A 19,426-nucleotide genomic window follows, 5' to 3' on the forward strand; every position below is an offset into this window, starting at 1 on the left:
ATAACTAATGTGATGTTTATGATGCATCCACTTTTGCAGCTTATGTTGCAGTGTTGTGACATTCAGTGCATTGTGAAATGGGGGCTTCCTAGCGTAGCTCAAGATCATGCTGCTGTCACTGCAGTCAATGCAGCCACTGCTTCCTGTGGTTTTCAGCTATCTCTTAGTAGATTATCATGATCATTTAAAGGCTCATATAGACACATGCAGTCATAAAATCTGTTATTTTATTCTAATTTTATTTTAATACATTAATTGAATAGACTCAGTAGTCAGGAACTGTGCAGAATATTATAATATGTAAGTGTGTGTGTGTGTGTGTGTGTGTGTGTGTGTGTGTTTTATTTTTTTTCTTCTGAACTATTTTTGAGTTATAACCCATGTTTGTCCATCAAACATATATTTTCCTCGCAAATTTTTGTTAGGATCTTAGGACTGGTCCCTACGCCCACAGGAGGAACAAAGTCTCTTTCAAGTCCAGGCCAGGCCTTCTGTTTGCTGTGTCACCGGCAAGCATCTGCTGTGGGTGTGGAGAAAGTGGGTGTTGAGCAAGTGGTTTATAAGGTGGACACTGCCACAGGTCTTCACTTAGCTTTGACCCTCTGCCCAGCTGAGGAGACAGCCTAGTGACCGCCATGCAGTGGATGACGCCCAGACTCTGGGCCCTGGTGTGGGCACTCGCCTATGCCGCTCAGGCGGACGCCAAGCTTGGTGAGCCATGATTCTGAGATGCCGTGGGCATCAGAAGGGTCTTTCTCCCACTGAAGCATTTTCCTCCGTACATATTTGTTTCTACCAGGGTGAAAATTTGCAGGATTAGGTTTTTTTTATTCGATGGTAGTTGATTTTTTGTGTTTGGGTTGTGATTTCATCAGTTCCTGAGGTGGGCTGTCGTGTATTTTGAGTGATTGAGATTTTGATTTGTACATTTGTTTAAATGTTGCTGTTGTGATCCTAGAAATGGCTTTAAAATGTCATGAAGTATATTCACCAGCTATCTTTTGGTGCTAGGAACATGATATTTGTAGTGCGTTTACTCATTTGAACACAGCAATTTTGAGTCATTGATTGCATGATAAGAAGCTGTGTTAGGGACAAATAAAGTAGACAATGCCTTCCTGTAAAGCATGCTGTTTTTGTTGTTGTGATTTTTGCAGTTCGGAGCTACAATCATGTGAACAGCATCTGCAGCATGTGGGGCAGAGATCACTTCAAGACCTTTGACGGGGACGTCTACCAGTTCCCGGGGATGTGCGAGTATAACCTCGCCTCCGACTGTCACTCGTCCTTCCAGGACTTCTCCATCCACATCAAGAAGCGGGTCGATGACAAAGGCCAGATCACGGTCAGCCGAATCATGGTGACAATTAAGGAGCTGCCCATTCAACTGACCAAACAGCTGATTATGGTTGGGGGAGAAATGTGAGTCTTCATGTTAAACACAGAACCTTTGTGAATGGGTTAGATGATGATTTCATCTTTTATTGGTCCTGCTGCCCAGTGAGTGAAACTTATGACTACTAACTACTGTTTTTAGTTTTGTTTTGTCTCTTGACTGTGCTGCTATGAATTTTTTCTATGAACGATGATTGCCGTTGAGCTGAAGTTCATAGGAACTAATCTAGATGAAAGGGATAATATATTGAACCTGCTCCTACTTAATTTGTCCCCTCATATGAAGTGTCCACTTAGACATCTTGCATATCTCCTCCTTATTCATTGTTAGTACACTATCGTTATCGTGTTCTGCTTTCATCCAGTATACTAGGTATTGTTATATATATGTTTTTACATACCTTTTCCATATGGGGTTTTCACCATGAAACCTGTTGTCATGCACGTAAGTCACGGTTGTGGGTTTGACTCCATAGCGTCTCCACTCCCTACCATGTGTCTGGAGTCTTGATCGAGGAAAACTCGGCGTACACTAAACTCCACTACAAGTTAGGCCTCAGCGTCATGTGGAACAGGGAGGATGCCGTTATGGTAAGACAATTCCAGAAACAGAGAATAAGAGAGAAAGACTTCCCCCTGAATCAGCAGCAGTCTTTAGACACATACGTTGGACACTGCTAACATGCCTAACACTCTTACACATAAATACTGTTGGACACCGCTTACATGCCTAACACCTAACACCCTACTTATGTCAGTTAGTATATATAGTATAAGTATATATATTTCAGTTATTCACTTAATGACCCAGTTCGAGGTCAGGGTCATAGTTTTGAATTTTCTTTGTCATTTCCTGTCTTTCTCCAACTGTTTGTTAGAAAATACTATCGATGAGTAAGTATGTTGTTTAATCTGTGTTTAATATCTTGTCCTGAGTATAACTCAAATGAGGAATCAGTGGTCAGTTTGCTTAGTCAGAGGAAGCCTTCTATGAATGATATGACACTGGGTGTAGTTTTGCAATTTGTGTGCGGTAAAAAACGAATGTGTTGTGAAAACTCAAGATTATGCAATAGATTTTTGAGTTTGCTGAACTCTTGACCACGTAGTGACTTACAGACTAGAGCAGGGGTACTCAATTAGAAACCCAAAAGGTCCACTCGCCAAATTTCCATTCAGTCCAGGGTCCGGAACAGTGACGGTCAAAATCCAAAAACATAACTCCAACAAAAACGTTCAAACTACCGTATGCACAAACGGTTATGTGGTCTGGCCTTATTTGTGTGAAAGGTGACACTTTTTTGTGGTTTAAACTTGGGCATAAAAGGTGTGACGGCCAGGCGGAGGCACTGATGTAAGTGTTCATTAGTGAGTGTGCTCCTGTATTTGTTTTTCACCATATTCATGGTTGAAAAGGCAGACTCACAACAGTATCTATATCCTAAACTGTTGTGTTATACTGCATATTTTCAGTTTAAGTACATTGAGAGCAACTAAACCCAGAAAAAATTCCTTGTATATGAAAATGTACTTGGCCAATAAACATGATTCTGATTCTGATATATGTTGAGGTATGCACGCTCTTGTTGTGTGGCTGATCTAACTATTACACTGCATGTTGCTTGGTATGATTGCAGATGGTTTATTTTTCTGCCCCTTACCTCAGAGTTCTGCGGGTATTTTTGTTCGAAGTGTGCATGCTTTGTTTCATAGTGACGTTTCACGTTACCACTTTTGACAAGGGCAACCGTCTCGTTACAGATTAAACACATCGGTTTTGTGCTCCCCACAGGCAGCACAAATGCATACTTGTCAGTCCACTCTGTCTTAAATTCGCGATTTTTGGAATCAACTTTTCTCTTTTGGTCGGGTTTAAAGCACGCCATGATTTTCGTTCGCTGAGAAAAAAATACCGTTCACATATCTATCTGCCGGCATTGTTGCCATTGACACACACAACATGCGTGACCCACAGAGCTCGCGGCCAACATTGAGTAAGTGAGTGAGTTGTCATAGTGATGTTGTTATATTACAGCTCCTGATTGGACCTCTGGATTGGACACGGAAGATAGAAACCACATCGAGTAGGAAAAAAAATTATAGCGCGAAATCACGCACCAATGAAACCTCGCTTGATCATGATTAAATTAGAATTTTGATTTAGGCTTCGGTCCAAATTTGATTGCGTCTGGGTCCGGATCCGGACCGCGGTCCGCCTATTGAGTACCCCTGGACTAGAGTGTTCTCATTTGAACTGAAATAAGAGTTTCGGCTTCTCTGTTTGAAATGCTTACCAGGTGGAGCTGGACCCTAAATATGCCAATCGCACGTGTGGCCTTTGTGGCGACTACAACGGTGTCCCAGTCTACGATGAGTTCATCAGCCAAGGTGAAGAAGAGCCCAAGGATGAACTAAAATAATTTAGTTCATCATGTCCCCCCCCCCCCTTTATTGAATGTATGCTTCTTTCCTCATTGCTGTTTTGTGTGTTTTGTCATCCTAGGCCGTAAAATAGGTGTTATTGAATTTGGCAACAAACAGAAAATCCACAACCCAAATGTGGATTGTGAGGATCCTTATGAGGAGGAGGAAGATGACGAAGAACAACAACAACAACAACAACAGGAAGTTGACTCGTGTTTGGGACCTGTAAGTGGCACCTTCTGTTCCCTCTGATGTTTCTGCTAGAAAGATCTAAATGGAAGCAAAATGTTAAATAAACCAAATAATCAACTGTGAAAACGATGATATGGTCCCCACAAGGATGGGCATACTTGGGTATTTAGGGGTTTTTAAGCCAGATTTCTCCACCAGTGTTGAGTGGCTGCCACTCAGACAAGTGATGCATAGTCTCAGACTATCAATGACTACATTAAGTAGGTGGTTTGCTCCAAAGCGAATCATGTCTGCGGAGGGAATCAAAGCCATTACCTTGGTCTGTGTAGCATCTTGCTGCGGGTAACCACAGGAACTCAATACGCAGTTGCTTCTAGTGAGTACGTTTTGCATGGTTTATCTTTTGCCGTGCTTGATCTGTGTGTGTGTGTGTGTGTGTGTGTGTGTGTGTGTGTTTGTGTATGTATATGTGTGTGTGTATGTGTGTGTGTGTGTGTGTGTGTTTTTTGTCTTCTGAGCCCCTCTAACCGCTCCGTTTCTTCACCTAATGTGTATAGCGCAGCAGCTGTGCCCAGCGACTCCTCTCTCCTGCCTGGGCCTCGTGTGCCAGCAGGCTGGACCCCAGCCCCTACATCAGCGCCTGTGCCATGGACCTGTGCCACCCTTCGCCGCCCGCAAACGAGTCCTCCATGTGCGCCACGCTGGCAGAGTACTCCCGTCAGTGCTCCCACGCCAGGGGCACCCCACCGAACTGGAGGACACCCACGTTCTGTGGTAAAGACCCGCACACACACACACACACTCACACACACATACACACACGCACTCACACACACATACACACACGCACACACACACACAGGCACACACGCACACACACGCACACACACACACGCACACATACACACACGCATACACACACACACACATACACACACACACACACACACACACACGCACACATACTTCTCACCCTCTAGTCTTTCTTTCTGTGTTTCTTCTTGTTCTTTTTTTTTTAGCCCACAGGCTGGTGAGCAGTCATGTCTAGCTGAACTGCTACATGAATGTATTTAAACTGTTGTTTTTAAGTACATGCTATTAATGTGTTGGCTTGATGTGATGTGATGTGATGCGATTGGAGCTGTTTACTTAAGTTAAAACCCCTAAAGGTCTATTCAGGAAGTAAACAGCACCTTAACAGTATGGCTTATGTGTTCCTGTCTGTCTAGCCATGAAGTGTCCCTACAATATGGTGTACTTGGAAAGTGGATCCCCTTGCATGAACACGTGCACTCACATGGAGACCAACTCACTGTGTGAAGAGCACAACATGGATGGCTGCTTCTGCCCTGAAGGTGAACTTGAGAGAGTGAATGAGTGAGTGAATGAGTGAGTGTGTGAGTGAGTGTGAGAGTGTGTGAGTGAGTGTGTGTGTGTGTGTGAGTGTGTGTGTGCGTGAGTGTGTGTGTGTGAGTGTGTGAGTAATTTGTGTGTGTGTGTGTGAGTGTGTGAGTGAGTGAGTGTGTGTGTGTGTGAGTGAGTGTGTGAGTGAGTGAGTGTGTGTGTGTGTGAGTGAGTGTGTGTGTGAGTGAGTGTGTGAGTGAGTGAGCGCTTATGAGGCATTTCATAGACTTTCAGAGTGAGTGAGAGTGAATTAGTGCATTAGTTGAATGAATGAATGAATGCATGAGTGAGTGAATGAATGAGTGAGTGAGTGAGTGAGTGAGTGAGTGATTATATTATGAGGCTGATAACAAGGCATATTATACTGAGTGTGAGTGAGTCAGTGAGAGAGCGGGTGAGTGAGTGAGAGAGAGTGAGTGAATGAGTGAATGAATGAGTGAGTAAGTGATTATATTATGAGGCTGTTAACAAGGAATATCATACTGAGTTTGAGTGAGTCAGTGAGAGAGCGGGTGAGCAAGTGAGTGATTGAGTGCCTGACCACTGAGACATGTTGATCATTTCTTCAGAAAAGTGGATTTTCAAACACTGTGTAGTTCAGAATGTGAACCATTGCGAAGTTGAACATCAATTGTAGTCATTTTCAAATGCTTATCTAATTTGGAATTCGGAAAGATTGTGGAATTGAAATCCATATTAAAGTCAGTTGAATTTGAGTGAGTGAGTGAGCGAGCGGTAGAGCGAGCGAGTGAACGACGCCTAAGTTAGTGATTAGAGAAGGAGATTGAGTGTGCCAGTGTTTGAGTTAGGAAGATGTTATGAAACTCTACACTCTACAAACATCCTGGCTGATTTCAATATAGAGTTGTTTACCCCCACCCCTCCCCGCTCTCTCTCTATGCTTCAGGAACTGTGTTTGATGACCTTTCAAAAAGCGGATGCATACCCAAAGAGCAGTGTCAGTGCAAGCATGATAGGATCTACAACAACGGGGAGGTGCTGAAGATGGACACTGAGGAATGGTACAACTGCACACATGCATTCCAGCGCTGTACACTGCACATAGGAGTACCCTTGCTGAAAATAGAGTAGACACACACACATGGACACACTGACAGGCGCGCATGCATACACACACACACACACACACACACACACACACACACATACAGACATACATACACACACACGCACACACACACACACGCACACACACACATACACACATGCATACATACACACACACGCACACGCACACACACACACACACACACACACACACATACACACACACACACACACACGCAGGAGCACACACACCGTACATGATCCAGTCAAACACAAAAGCCATTTCCAACTCTCAGCAGCATTGCAATGTTAATTATGATGATGTCGTGAAATCTGGTGAACATCTTCAGTCGATACATTTGTCAGTAAAGTGATGATCAGGAGAGTCAGGAGAGTGATGTTCTGGGAGCCCACTGTGCTGGTGTGCTGTGTTTCAGTGTCTGCCATGAGGGCCGGTGGTCGTGTAAGAGCCATGCCGGTCCAGGGGCGTGTGCAGTGGAGGAGGGGTCTCACGTCACCACCTATGATGGCAAAACATACAACTTCCATGGAAACTGTTTCTATGTGCTCTCCAAGGTACTGTCACTCAAGCAGAGGGTTACGTTTGGAAACTTTTAGTTAACTAATAAACTAGAAAGACTAGAAAAAGTCAAAGCTTTACATTAGAGTTCTATTATTTTTTATTTATTTAAACAAAGAAACTACTAATGTGGTACTTAACATGGACAAACAATACAAGCCATACATGTCCATTTTGACCTCTTCTTATATTTTGTGTTAAAGTATTTGTCTATTTACATTCCACCACATATCATTTCAGTGGAATCTAAGCAATCAAGCATCTCAACAACCAACAATAACTGGATAAAATACTAAACACGGTCATTAGAAAATATTTTGTATGTTTTTTATTATTATTTTCTATACATATTGTGTTTTCTTTCTCCCTTTCTCTCTATATCTATCTCTCACTCTATCTCTCTCTATCTATCTATCTATCTTTCTATCTCTCCCCCTCTCTCTCTCTATCTATATCTATCTATCTCTCCCCCTCTCTCTCTCTGTCACTCTCTCTTCCCTCACCAGGACTGTGTTGGATCAAAGTTCTCCATTTTGGGAGAGTTGGCACCATGTAGTTCCCAGGACTGGGACACCTGCCTTAAGAGAGTTGTTTTCAGACTTCTGAGTGACAAGAGAAATGTGAGTTCAACTTGTGCCCGACTATCATAGAGACAGAATGTGAGTTCAACTTGTGCCTGACTATCATAGAGACAGATCGCACCTCATGTGAGTTCAACTTGTGTCTGACTATCATAGAGACAGAATGTGAGTTCAACTTGTGTCTGACTATCATAGAGACAGAATGTGAGTTCAACTTGTGTCTGACTATCATAGAGACAGAATGTGAGTTCAACTTGTGTCTGACTATCATAGAGACAGAATGTGAGTTCAACTTGTGTCTGACTATCATAGAGACAGAATGTGAGTTCAACTTGTGCCTGACTATCATAGAGACAGATCGCACCTCATGTGAGTTCAACTTGTGCCTGACTATCATAGAGACAGATCGCACCTCATGTGAGTTCAACTTGTGTCTGACTATCATAGAGACAGAATGTGAGTTCAACTTGTGCCTGACTATCATAGAGACAGAATGTGAGTTCAACTTGTGTCTGACTATCATAGAGACAGAATGTGAGTTCAACTTGTGTCTGACTATCATAGAGACAGAATGTGAGTTCAACTTGTGTCTGACTATCATAGAGACAGAATGTGAGTTCAACTTGTGTCTGACTATCATAGAGACAGATCTGACTGTGCCTGACTATCATAGAGACAGATTGTGAGTTCAACTTGTGTCTGACTATCATAGAGACAGATCACAACTCATAGCTAAGAACATGGCTTTCTATGTTAACTACAAACATACTGTCTTTTGTGCTTCAGGACATCGTCATCCAGGCTAATGGTAAAGTGTATCACAACGCAGAGGTCAATTTGCCTTACAGCACTGGTAAGAGGAAATAAACCACATCTAGAATTCAGGACATAAACCTCAGCTGTGTGTGTGTGTGTGTGTGTGTGTGTGTGTGTGTGTGTGTGTGTGTGTGTGTGTGTGTGTGTGTGTGTGTGTGTGTGTGTGTGTGTGTGTGTGTGTGTGTGTGTGTGTGTGTGTGTGTGCGTGTGTGCGTGCGTGTGTGTGAGAGAGACAGAGAGAAAGAGAGAGTGATTGTTCCTATATAGAAACAGTCAAGTATCATACTCATGCCAGTCTATCAAGTAAGGTCTGCCACTTAGCTGGTTAGTAAAATGTACTGATTAAAGTGTTCATATTTGGTGAGTAATCACTTGATAATGACATGAACTATAACTGCAGCTTTATTATGATACTTTATTTGCAAAGGATGAGGATGCATGTATTTTACTAGCTCATTATTCGGTTGACCTCTTTTTTTTTCACACGATTCATCAGTATTATCTCTCTCTTCCCAGGCGATCTGACCATATTCAAGCCCTCCTCCTTCCACATCATCCTGCAAACCCATTTTGGGCTGCAGCTGCAGATCCAGCTGGTTCCCATCATGCAGCTGTACATCTCGCTGGACCCGAGCTTTAGGACTAAGACTTGTGGTGAGTGGCGGACCCGAGCTTTAGGACTAAGACTTGTGGTGAGTGGCGGACCCGAGCTTTAAGACTAAGGCTTGTGGTGAGTGGCGGACCCGAGCTTTAAGACTAAGGCTTGTGGTGAGTGGCGGTAGAGCTTTAGGACTAAGGCTTGTGGTGAGTGGCGGTAGAGCTTTAAGACTAAGGCTTGTGGTGAGTGGCGGACCCGAGCTTTAAGACTAAGGCTTGTGGTGAGTGGCGGTAGAGCTTTAGGACTAAGGCTTGTGGTGAGTGGCGGTAGAGCTTTAAGGCTTGTGGTGAGTGGCGGACCGAGCTTTAGGACTAAGGCTTGTGCTGAGTGGCGGTAGAGCTTTGAGACTAAGGCTTGTGGTGAGTGGCGGACCCGAGCTTTAGGACTAAGGCTTGTGCTGAGTGGCGGTAGAGCTTTGAGACTAAGGCTTGTGGTGAGTGGCGGACCCGAGCTTTAGGACTAAGACTTGTGGTGAGTGGCGGACCCGAGCTTTAAGACTCCACAGCGGCACCCAGTGCAGATCAGAGTTAACCGGAGGCAGCGGGAGTTAGCTTATTCACAATCGTTACATGCTAAAGGGCTTTATGCCATTTTAGCAGGTAATATATATGCAAGCTCTTTACCACAGATTTATCATGCAAGTACTGGTCCTGACAAGAGTGATTCCTGTATGTTTTGTACAGAAAAATAATGACAAAAAAATTAAATAAAAAAAGAAATCACTAAATGTACAGACCTTTTCCATTTGGAAAAACTTGTTTTATTAATTTAAATTCCTGCTCTCTCTTCAGGTTTGTGTGGAAACTACAACATGAAGCTGTCTGATGACCTGAGGAGTCCTCAGGGTATGGTGGAGGGCACTGCATCCTCTTTCGCTAACTCCTGGAAGGCCAAAACCACCTGCGCAGACAGTCCAGACAGGCTGGATGACCCCTGCTCGATCAGTGTTGACAATGGTGAGGCTTTACCCATTCTCTGGGATTATTCTCCACTGAGACAAGTTGATCATTTCTTCAAAAAAAAATTGGACTTTCAAACACTGTTAAACATTGTGAAATTGAACACCAGTTGAAGTCATTTTCAAATGCTATCTAATTTGGAATTTAAAAAAGATCCATATTAAAGTCAATTGAACTCCTCAGATTTCAATCACAACCAACTGAACTACTGAACTGCTCACATTTCATGCTTGTTCACCCCTCTTTTCATGCTTGTTTACCCCTCTTTTCATGCTTGTTTACCCCTCTTTTCATGCTTGTTTACCCCTCTTGTTTACCCCTCTTTTTCTCTCCTTTCAGAGAACTTCGCCGAGCACTGGTGTTCCTTGCTCAAAGACAAAGAGGCCGCTTTTTCAAAATGCCACAAAGCTGTGAACCCAGACATCTACTACAAGGTTCAGTACAGTGATTCTCTTGCTTTTGTCATTCAACACAATCCATAGTATAAAAAAACAACCTCTAAAGAATCAGAGAATTTAGAGATTAAGTCACAGAATCAGACATTAAATCATACATAAACTATGTACTCTGTCTTATATGAAACGTGATCTGAATGTACCTGTAATGAGGAGCTGTCTTGTACACACGGTAGTGAGGTGACTGATGTCTGCTGTGTGCTATCTGACGTGTTTGTAGAGGTGTAAGTACGCCAGCTGCACCTGTGATAGGAGCGAGGAGTGCTTGTGTGCTGTGGTCTCCTCGTACGTGCGCGCCTGCTCCACCAAAGGAGTCTTCCTGCCTGGCTGGAGGGACACCGTGTGCAGTAAGGACCATGCTTACATCAAAAGCTTTTTAAAGACCCGATGAAAGTTACTCATATTTCACATTAATGTCACAGTTAAATTCAGTATTTTTTGGGACTTAACACATAAGAACAACAATATACTAATCATCTCACAATTCAGTGCAATATGTTTTGAATTTGTATATTTGGAATTGGACTTATTTATTTATTATTTATTTGAGTATTCATCACTTGTGAAAATCTTCTGTTGTAAAAAAAGGTGCATTTATAAATATAAAATTGAGTAAAATCGACCTGAACTGAACCGTCCCATCCACAGAGAAGTACACAGACCACTGTCCAGCCACCCAGACCTTCTCCTACCAGCTCCAGGGCTGCCAACGCACATGCCGCTCCCTAGGCTCCGACCGCCAGGCCTGCTCCCCCGACTTCCTGCCTGTGGACGGCTGCTCGTGCCCCGACGGCCTCTACCTGGACGACTCAGGTGTGTGTGTTCCCATGAACAAATGCCCCTGCCAGCACAATGGAGACTACATCAAGCCCGGCAAGTCCATCAACATCAAGGACGAGCACTGGTAAGAACAGATGCCCACACCTTTGCTTCTTACTCTACAACCTCACAAACGTACATTTGGCATGACTCCGCAAATGATTCCTTTTATTTAATTCATTATTTATTTTGCTCACATTATGTGATAATGGTTATATTGTAATTGCATATGCTGATTGTAGTGTTACCTCCTGGTATGAAATGCACCGTATAAATAAAGTTTGAATTGATTTGATTTGTACATCATATACTGATTAAGTATAAGCATATAATCTGCATGTTATTTAGTTTTAAATTCATTACACTGGACATGGGTAAAAAAATATGAATTGTGACAAACTAAATGTGTGTCTTTCAGTGTCTGCACGAATGGGAAGCTCCACTGCCGATCTTGGAAAAGAATGCCCAAGGGTGAGCAAGCTGGCACCATGCTTCTGAACATGATCACACAGATTACTGGCACCATGCTTCTGAACATGATCACACAGATTAATGGCACCGTGCTTCTGAACATGATCACACAGATTACTGGCACCATGCTTCTGAACATGATCACACAGATTACTGGCACCATGCTTCTGAACATGATCACACAGATTACTGGTCTCCTGCTATAGAACGATGAAACTCATTCTTAATAATCTTGCGTCACAATTTTGAATATGATGACAGAGACTACTGTGTGTGTGTGTGTGTGTGTGTGTGTGTGTGTGTGTGTGTGTGTGTGTGTGTGTGTGTGTGTGTGTGTGTGTGTGTGTGTGTGTGTGTGTGATTCCCCTACTCCTAGGCTGTCAACTGCTACAGAATGATAAAACTCACGTCGTAGCTGATGAGTCATTGCTAGAGAGTCATTGCTAATTTGTGTGTGATTCCCCCACCTTCAGGCTGTCCCGCTCCCAAGGTCTTCTTCAACTGCTCTGCCGTGGACAACAACGATGCTGAGATGGAGTGTGTCAGGACCTGCATGCAGCGAAATGTTGACTGTGTGAGTCTTCCTTTCTCCTCAGCAGCTGATAGCATCACAGCATGTCTGTACCTAATGATGCAAAAGTGACTAAATGTTTATTTAGGTCTAGGTTTAGGTATTTTAGAAGATGACAGATTAATTTAATTTTTTAGGTGTTTTAGCAGATGTTCTATATGTTGTGTTCCCCACTGTATCAGTTAGCCTGCAGACTGAGCTGTTGCAGAAAGCTGAGGAATAGGCGAGCCAAGCTAGCATCCTCTAGTCATGAACAGAGATGATGTTGAAAATATCTTGAGTGTTTTCTGAGAGCGTGTTTCTCTGGACAGATCGCAATGGAGTGCGAGTCTGGTTGCCGGTGCCCTGCTGGTTTGTTGGATGATGGCAGGGGGCACTGTGTGGAGGAACACAACTGCCCGTGCCACCATGACGGCCACTTCTACTCCTCGGGCGCTCAGATCCCGCTAAAATGCAACAACTGGTGGGTGACTGTGAAATATCACCCTCATTTGTAATGCTTTTTCCAGTAAGGTCTTGACAATTATATATGTTAAGCATCCTTAGATACTATGTACTTTATGAAAATGTACTTCTTATAGAAGTAGATAGTTTTACAAGATGAACTTCGGGTTAGGTAGAGGAATATCCAATAATGTGTACTTATAGGTAAAATGTAAAGACATTTGCAATATTTTTTAGGAAGGTTGAAAGGATCAAAATACATGCCACAGCACATGAAGCTAACAGTGAGCCATGTTTGTCTAATGTCATCCAGCACTTGCAATAGTGGACAGTGGATCTGTTCAGATAAGACGTGTTCAAGCACCTGCACCATCTATGGAAGTGGACATTACCAGACTTTTGATGATCAGAGGTTTGGATTCAATGGAGAATGTAGCTATGTCGCTGTTCAGGTACTAAAATAATACTACAAAAAAAAGTTGTTTTACAATACAAAAGAGTTAAACATTACAGGGCATAACTACGTACCGCTTTATCTGACTGGAAATTCAATATGCTCAGTCAACACAGATGTTGTGCATTGCAGTAATGTGGGTTTGACAGGTGTTATCTTTCACAACACTGTGTTGTGTGATTGATTTGTGATTTATTCACTGGAAGCTCTGATGCTCTGAAGACTCAGGGTTGTATCTGTCTGGAGCACTAGGATGAAATTGGTTTTAGTTTTGCATATTATTATATTATATTTGGCTAAAGGTCTTTGGTATGGATTGCAGTAGAGTCACTTTTCTCTCTCCTAACAGGACAAATGTGGGGACACACCTGGCAGCTTCAATGTGATCACTGAGAATGTACCTTGTGGAACCACTGGAACCACATGCTCGAAATCCGTCAGGATTGTTTTAGGGGTAACACAGTGCATTTCCTATTTCTCAAAAGCTATATTTTTTCCTTCGTACTGCAGATGTTGATGTAATTGGCTTTTACATAACCATTCTGACGCCAAACACACACCAGCACACTTAATTTCTTAGAAACCTTGTTTCTCTCTACACACTGTATACAAATGCAGTGTGTCTGATTCACATGTCTCTGAAACCTGACTTTCTCTGTGTATCCTGTTTTTGATTTGAACAGAGAACGGAAGTGAAACTGTCTGATGGGGCGTATGAGGAGATTGACCTGGGGGGAACTGGGCCTCCGATCAAGTATACAGTGCGGAATGTGGGCCTGTATCTCGTCATAGAGTCAGTCATCGGCCTCACTGCATTCTGGGACAGAAGAACAACAGTTCGCGTTATTCTGCAGCCGGAACTCATGGTGAGTAAATGACTAGGCCTATGGGCTTTTTATACTTTTTGTCACACTTTAGTCTTTCTCCGATAAACTTCCCACTGTGAACAGGCTCTCTAATACATATATTCATACTTTACGTCACACTTTAGTCTTTCTCCGATAAACGTCCCACTGTGAACAGGGTCTCTAATACATATATTCATACTTTACATCACACTTTAGTCTTTCTCCGATAAACCTCCCACTGTGAACAGGCTCTCTAATACATATATTCATACTTTAAGTCACACTTTAGTCTTTCTCCGATAAAAGTCTAAACAGAAACCACAGAAAGCTCAATATACAAAGACAGTGACTGGATGTGTTAATATTGTCTATAAATAAGTAATGTAATGGCTAGTAATGGCTTGATAAAATATATTACAATAATATATAATATAATACAATAACATTGGCCCTCATTCTCGAACATTTTCTGAAGTTTCTTCTGAAATGTTTCTTACGGGCTTCGGAAAAACAACGTAAGCAAAAGACATCCGCCAAATTCATGCACGCTTGAAAATGCGGTCCTACGCAGCAGAAGTTTTCTGGGCTGTGCTCCCCCGGAAGAGTTTTCTTAAATTGAAAGCGCGTTCTCGTGCTCCTGAATTTGCATACATACACGCCCTGCCAGCTCCTTATAAGGGCACGCAACCGTAGTGACGTGTGCAGTCGGAATCGACCGAATCTACACGAAAGCAACTCGTAAACGAGTCATGTCAAAGCGGTTTCGTGTACATTACATTTAGTCATTTAGCAGACACTTTTGTCCAAAGCGACGTACAAGGGATAGAACAGTCAAGCTACGAGCAATAGAGACCTAGTGTAACAATAAATACTACTTTACATAAGAAATAGAAAAACGAAATAGGAAATAAAAACGAAGTGCAGGAATGTAACTGCTATAAGTGCAAGTTAAGCACTAGTCGAAGTGCCAGTTAGGAAGGGAGGTGCTCTCTGAAGAGTTGGGTCTTCAAAAGCTTCTTAAAGGTAGAGAGGGACGCGCCTGCTCTGGTAGTGCTAGGCAGTTCGTTCCACCAACGTGGAACTACTTGAAAATTCTGGATTGCCGTACTTGCACAGACGGCAGTGCCAAACGACGCTCACTAGACGAGCGCAGCATTCCGGTGTAGTCCTTTTATTTATTTTATGACATCACGGTGCCTCGTAGAATCATGACTATAGGCCTACATGTGAAACGTAATTGTTAATGATACTTTAATCCGAGGATCTGTAGAGTTGATGTGAACGCAATCACCAACGATTTCTCACAAATTCATTAACACGGAGAGTTTTCTTAAATGCGATTCCTCAAAAAACCACAAGATGGCCCACGGGGCCATCTTGTGGTTTTTTAAGGAATCGCATTTGAGAAAACTCTGGCCGAGTTACGACTGCTATTTCGAGTTCGGAAAGTCTTCTGAAGTTCAGAGCAAATCCCAGATGAGAAAACTTTCATGAATGCCGAATGTTGTCCTAAATCCAATTCCTCTTAAATTCCTCTTAAATTCCTCTTAAATTCTTCTTAACTGCGTTCGAGAATGAGGCCCATTGTTGTCAGTGAATCATCATGCAGTAAGCTAAAGGGCTGTGATTTTTGATGGCTCCACAGGGTAAGGTATGTGGTCTGTGTGGAAACTTCAACGGAGACGGCAAGGACGACTTCACCACTCAGGGTCAGCTGCTCGTCAGCGACGTCCTGGAGTTCGCCAACAGCTGGAAAGTATCTACCTGTCCAGACGCAGAAGACAACTTTGACCCCTGCTTTAAAACGCCCAATCGACACACGTGGGCGAAGATGCAGTGTGGCATCATTAACTCAGACACCTTCAAAAACTGTCACCCGAAGGTATGTGGGGCTTTTGAACAGGGTCTTAAAATGTTCTTCAACATTTGATGTTAGCTAGCATGTAAAGGTAAAGGACTGGTATTTGGCAGACGCGTTTATTCAAAGCGACATACAGACAACCTGCAGCAATCCAGAATCGGACCCAGGTCAACCGCTTGAACCTAGGTCAGGCGGCAACACTAACCACTGCACCACCGCACCCAGCATATGCAGCAACATGTCATGTTATCATGTAGTGATACTCTTAAGCAGGCCTACAGTATAATGTATTGCGCAACAGAGAATAACAACATAAATGTAATTATATGAAACTATGTTTAGTGTTATGCGCTGTCACGGACTGAAAATTAGGGTGCTCTACTGTACTTGGTGTAACCTGATCTTTTTTATATGTATATGCGCAGGTGAACCCTAATCCCTTCTTTGAGAACTGTGTGAAAGACTCCTGCGCCTGTGACAATGGTGGAGACTGTGAGTGCTTCTGTACGGCTGTGGCTGCCTACGCACAGGCCTGTAATGAAGCCGGGGTCTGTGTGGCTTGGAGGACCCCAGATATATGTCGTGAGTACCTGAGAATTATGACGCTCAGTCTTTTTCAGGTTATATTTTCAAAGCAGTGCAAAGCCTCCTTTTAGGAGTAAACCAGCGACAATTTTGCAATTATGATGAATGATTGTGATGAATTCGGAGAATCGTGTCTTTCTCAGTTCACTTTCCAACACAGTGTGAAGCCTGCTTTGAGGATGGGGTCACATAATCATGCTCACAGCATACTTAATGTACACTGTGCATCGTGTGCATTTACAGAGTGAACCAGTGTACATATATACACTGTACTCCATAACTTGTTGAGATGACTTAAGTTTGAAGTTGGTCGAAGTTGGTAACTGTCAAACTTCCAAATGAAAACCCATAAAATGACAACAACAATCATGATTTAAAAGCAGTTTGCTTCAAAGATTGTCTGTCTTTTGCCCAAAATGACTGTTACAACGGCACACTGTGTGAATTAGAGGTTATTTTTTCAAAGCAGTGCAAAGCCTCCTTTTAGGATGGCTAGCCAACGGTGAGTAAACCTCACACCCCAACACCTTAAGAGATGGATAGAGATGCCATGGAACATTAGTGCTATCAATCTGTGCTGTACGTAGCTTTCTAAAAAGCTTGACATTTTATGCTCTGATGACATAAGTATGATGACACGCATGAAACATCCGCCTTCTGTGCTTACATGTAAATGTTTGTTTGAATTTTAGCCGTTTACTGTGACTATTACAACGGCCCACTTAATTGCACATGGCACTACAGCCCTTGCCACACCCCCTGCTACAAGACCTGCCTCAACCCTGAGGGAATCTGCAGCGCCCCGATTCCCAATCTGGAAGGTGAGATGGGGTTTTAGATTAGTTTGTTAGATTCAACGTTATTGTTATTGTGCAGAGAATAGTTACACATAGTTAGCATCTTACCAGAAGCGTACAAAAATAATATTATTTACTGAAGTGCAGGTTTGAGTACGTACTACAGCATAAGTGATGTGCTTTAATTATGATCATAAATTACTAAAATGTCAGTTATTTTAATGTCCAGGTGGTAATACTGAGCAACATAGAATATATGAGGAAGACAAACAGAATATATATATATGTATGTATATATATATATAGAGAGAGAGAGAGAGAGAGAGAGAGAGAGATAGATAGATAGAATATGAGGAATATAGAAAAGGTGAAGACTTTACTTAATGTTCTTTTAATCTGGAGTGATTAAAGCACCAAAAAGGTAAATCCTGTTGCTTTGCAGGTTGTTACCCCATCTGTCCTGAGGACAAGCCCATATTTGATGAGGAAAAGCAGATTTGCGTTGAGGAATGTGAAGGATGCATCATCAATGATCACGTGTACAAACCAGGCGAGGAGGTCCCCACTGACAAACTCTGCAATTCATGGTAAGTCATGTAAATGGTGTAGTAAAAATGATGCGTATTGCAAATGTCATTGCGCAAAGCATGCCATGTGAAGTATTAAGAAGGACTGGGGTGGTTGTTTCTGTCCTTGAGAAAAAACATGCTGATACTCCCTGCTCTTTCCTACATTTACATTTAGTCATTTAGCAGACGCTTTTGTCCAAAGCGACGTACAAGGGAGAGAACAGTCAAGCTAAGAGCAATAAAAAACCTGGTGTAACACATAAATACTACTTTACATAAGAAATAGAAAAACGACCTAGAAAGGAAAAAGAAGTGCAGGAATGTAACTGCTGAAGTGCAAGTTAAGCGCTAGTCAAGGTGCCAGTTAGGAAAGGAGGTGCTCTCTGAAAAGTTGGGTCTTCAAAAGCTTCTTGAAGGTAGAGAGGGACGCCCCTGCTCTGGTAGTACTAGGCAGTTTGTTCCACCAACGTAACTCTGTTAAATAGACACGGCATGTGAGAGATTTCATCCTATTCTCAAAGACTGCTTTTCTGTTCACTCTGTGTGTTTCTGATCCTCCTGCAGAAGTCCAATAAACGTATTACTAATATGTAATTAAAAGACTGATCTCGCATTAGACTGGTTATTATCAGATTTTCACCACAATGACCAGTCTAGTTAAGAAATATTCATAATTTCCCCCAGAACAACCTCTTTACATGATAAACACAATATAAACACATGTATGAACTTTCAAAAAAATGTATTCTACAATGCACTGTAGTAAAATATAAATTTTGTGAAAAAGTAAATGTACTGTAAAAATATGCAACTGTTACATAAAATAATTCCATGTATTTACCCATATAAAAAAAGGTCTTTCTGGATCCATTGTTCCAAAACAAGTGAACTGATTCATGGCCCTTTTATCTATCTATCCTTAGGTTCTGATTGGCCCATGGCCCTTTTATCTATCTATCCTTAGGTTCTGATTGGCCCATGGCCCTTTTATCTATCTATCCTTAGGTTCTGATTGGTGTGTGACCAATTTCTGACTCTTAGTGTTGTGTGTTAGTTGGGTTTGAGCTATGATGACTTGAATTGATGATATTAAATGCTAGTGCTTGCTAAATGAGCCCATGGTGCAGTTACTGATATATTAAGGGAGTTGTGTGTGTGCACAAAACAATTAAACAAATGTGAATCATGTGTGAAAACAGGAGAATAGTGTTTATAGTTTTGGGAAATGGGTCTGTCTTTAGGTAGATAGCGTCATGGTTTGGGATGTTTAGTTTATAGGCCTAGTTATAGTGTGTAAGTAATCGAGAAAAACTGTAATGCATAACTGTGTTGTTTTTTGCAGTATCTGTAACCAAAATGGAAATCTTACCTGCAACCGAATTCCTGGTAAGCTACAAGAAATAACTTGAAATATGACATTTGGAAAATAAGCTTCCTCTACAGCATTATTAAACATGTCTGCTCATCTTTGTTAG

General features: G+C 42.2%; 1 protein-coding gene across 2 annotated transcripts in view; it reads left to right on the forward strand.

The window, feature by feature from the left end:
* Window positions 1–580: 580 nt before the first annotated feature.
* LOC105892413 (mucin-2-like) overlaps window positions 581–19,426 on the forward strand; it is a 39,669-nt gene continuing 20,823 nt past the window's right edge. For both annotated transcript variants that reach the window (XM_042705461.1, XM_042705452.1), the window contains exons 1-27: window positions 581–711; window positions 1,158–1,422; window positions 1,872–1,986; window positions 3,693–3,783; window positions 3,899–4,044; window positions 4,569–4,785; window positions 5,241–5,366; window positions 6,323–6,437; window positions 6,921–7,059; window positions 7,570–7,683; window positions 8,431–8,497; window positions 8,977–9,114; window positions 9,910–10,074; window positions 10,417–10,511; window positions 10,753–10,879; window positions 11,181–11,436; window positions 11,770–11,822; window positions 12,296–12,396; window positions 12,705–12,856; window positions 13,151–13,289; window positions 13,641–13,745; window positions 13,975–14,157; window positions 15,785–16,021; window positions 16,426–16,582; window positions 17,278–17,406; window positions 17,825–17,969; window positions 19,294–19,337. In XM_042705461.1, the coding sequence (XP_042561395.1) occupies window positions 636–711; window positions 1,158–1,422; window positions 1,872–1,986; window positions 3,693–3,783; window positions 3,899–4,044; window positions 4,569–4,785; window positions 5,241–5,366; window positions 6,323–6,437; window positions 6,921–7,059; window positions 7,570–7,683; window positions 8,431–8,497; window positions 8,977–9,114; window positions 9,910–10,074; window positions 10,417–10,511; window positions 10,753–10,879; window positions 11,181–11,436; window positions 11,770–11,822; window positions 12,296–12,396; window positions 12,705–12,856; window positions 13,151–13,289; window positions 13,641–13,745; window positions 13,975–14,157; window positions 15,785–16,021; window positions 16,426–16,582; window positions 17,278–17,406; window positions 17,825–17,969; window positions 19,294–19,337 (3,697 nt within the window). In that variant the 5' untranslated portion in view covers window positions 581–635. The remainder of the gene's footprint in view (window positions 712–1,157; window positions 1,423–1,871; window positions 1,987–3,692; window positions 3,784–3,898; window positions 4,045–4,568; window positions 4,786–5,240; window positions 5,367–6,322; window positions 6,438–6,920; window positions 7,060–7,569; window positions 7,684–8,430; window positions 8,498–8,976; window positions 9,115–9,909; window positions 10,075–10,416; window positions 10,512–10,752; window positions 10,880–11,180; window positions 11,437–11,769; window positions 11,823–12,295; window positions 12,397–12,704; window positions 12,857–13,150; window positions 13,290–13,640; window positions 13,746–13,974; window positions 14,158–15,784; window positions 16,022–16,425; window positions 16,583–17,277; window positions 17,407–17,824; window positions 17,970–19,293; window positions 19,338–19,426) is intronic.

Source organism: Clupea harengus, chromosome 3 (genome assembly GCF_900700415.2).
Source record: "Clupea harengus chromosome 3, Ch_v2.0.2, whole genome shotgun sequence".
NCBI lineage: Eukaryota > Metazoa > Chordata > Actinopteri > Clupeiformes > Clupeidae > Clupea > Clupea harengus.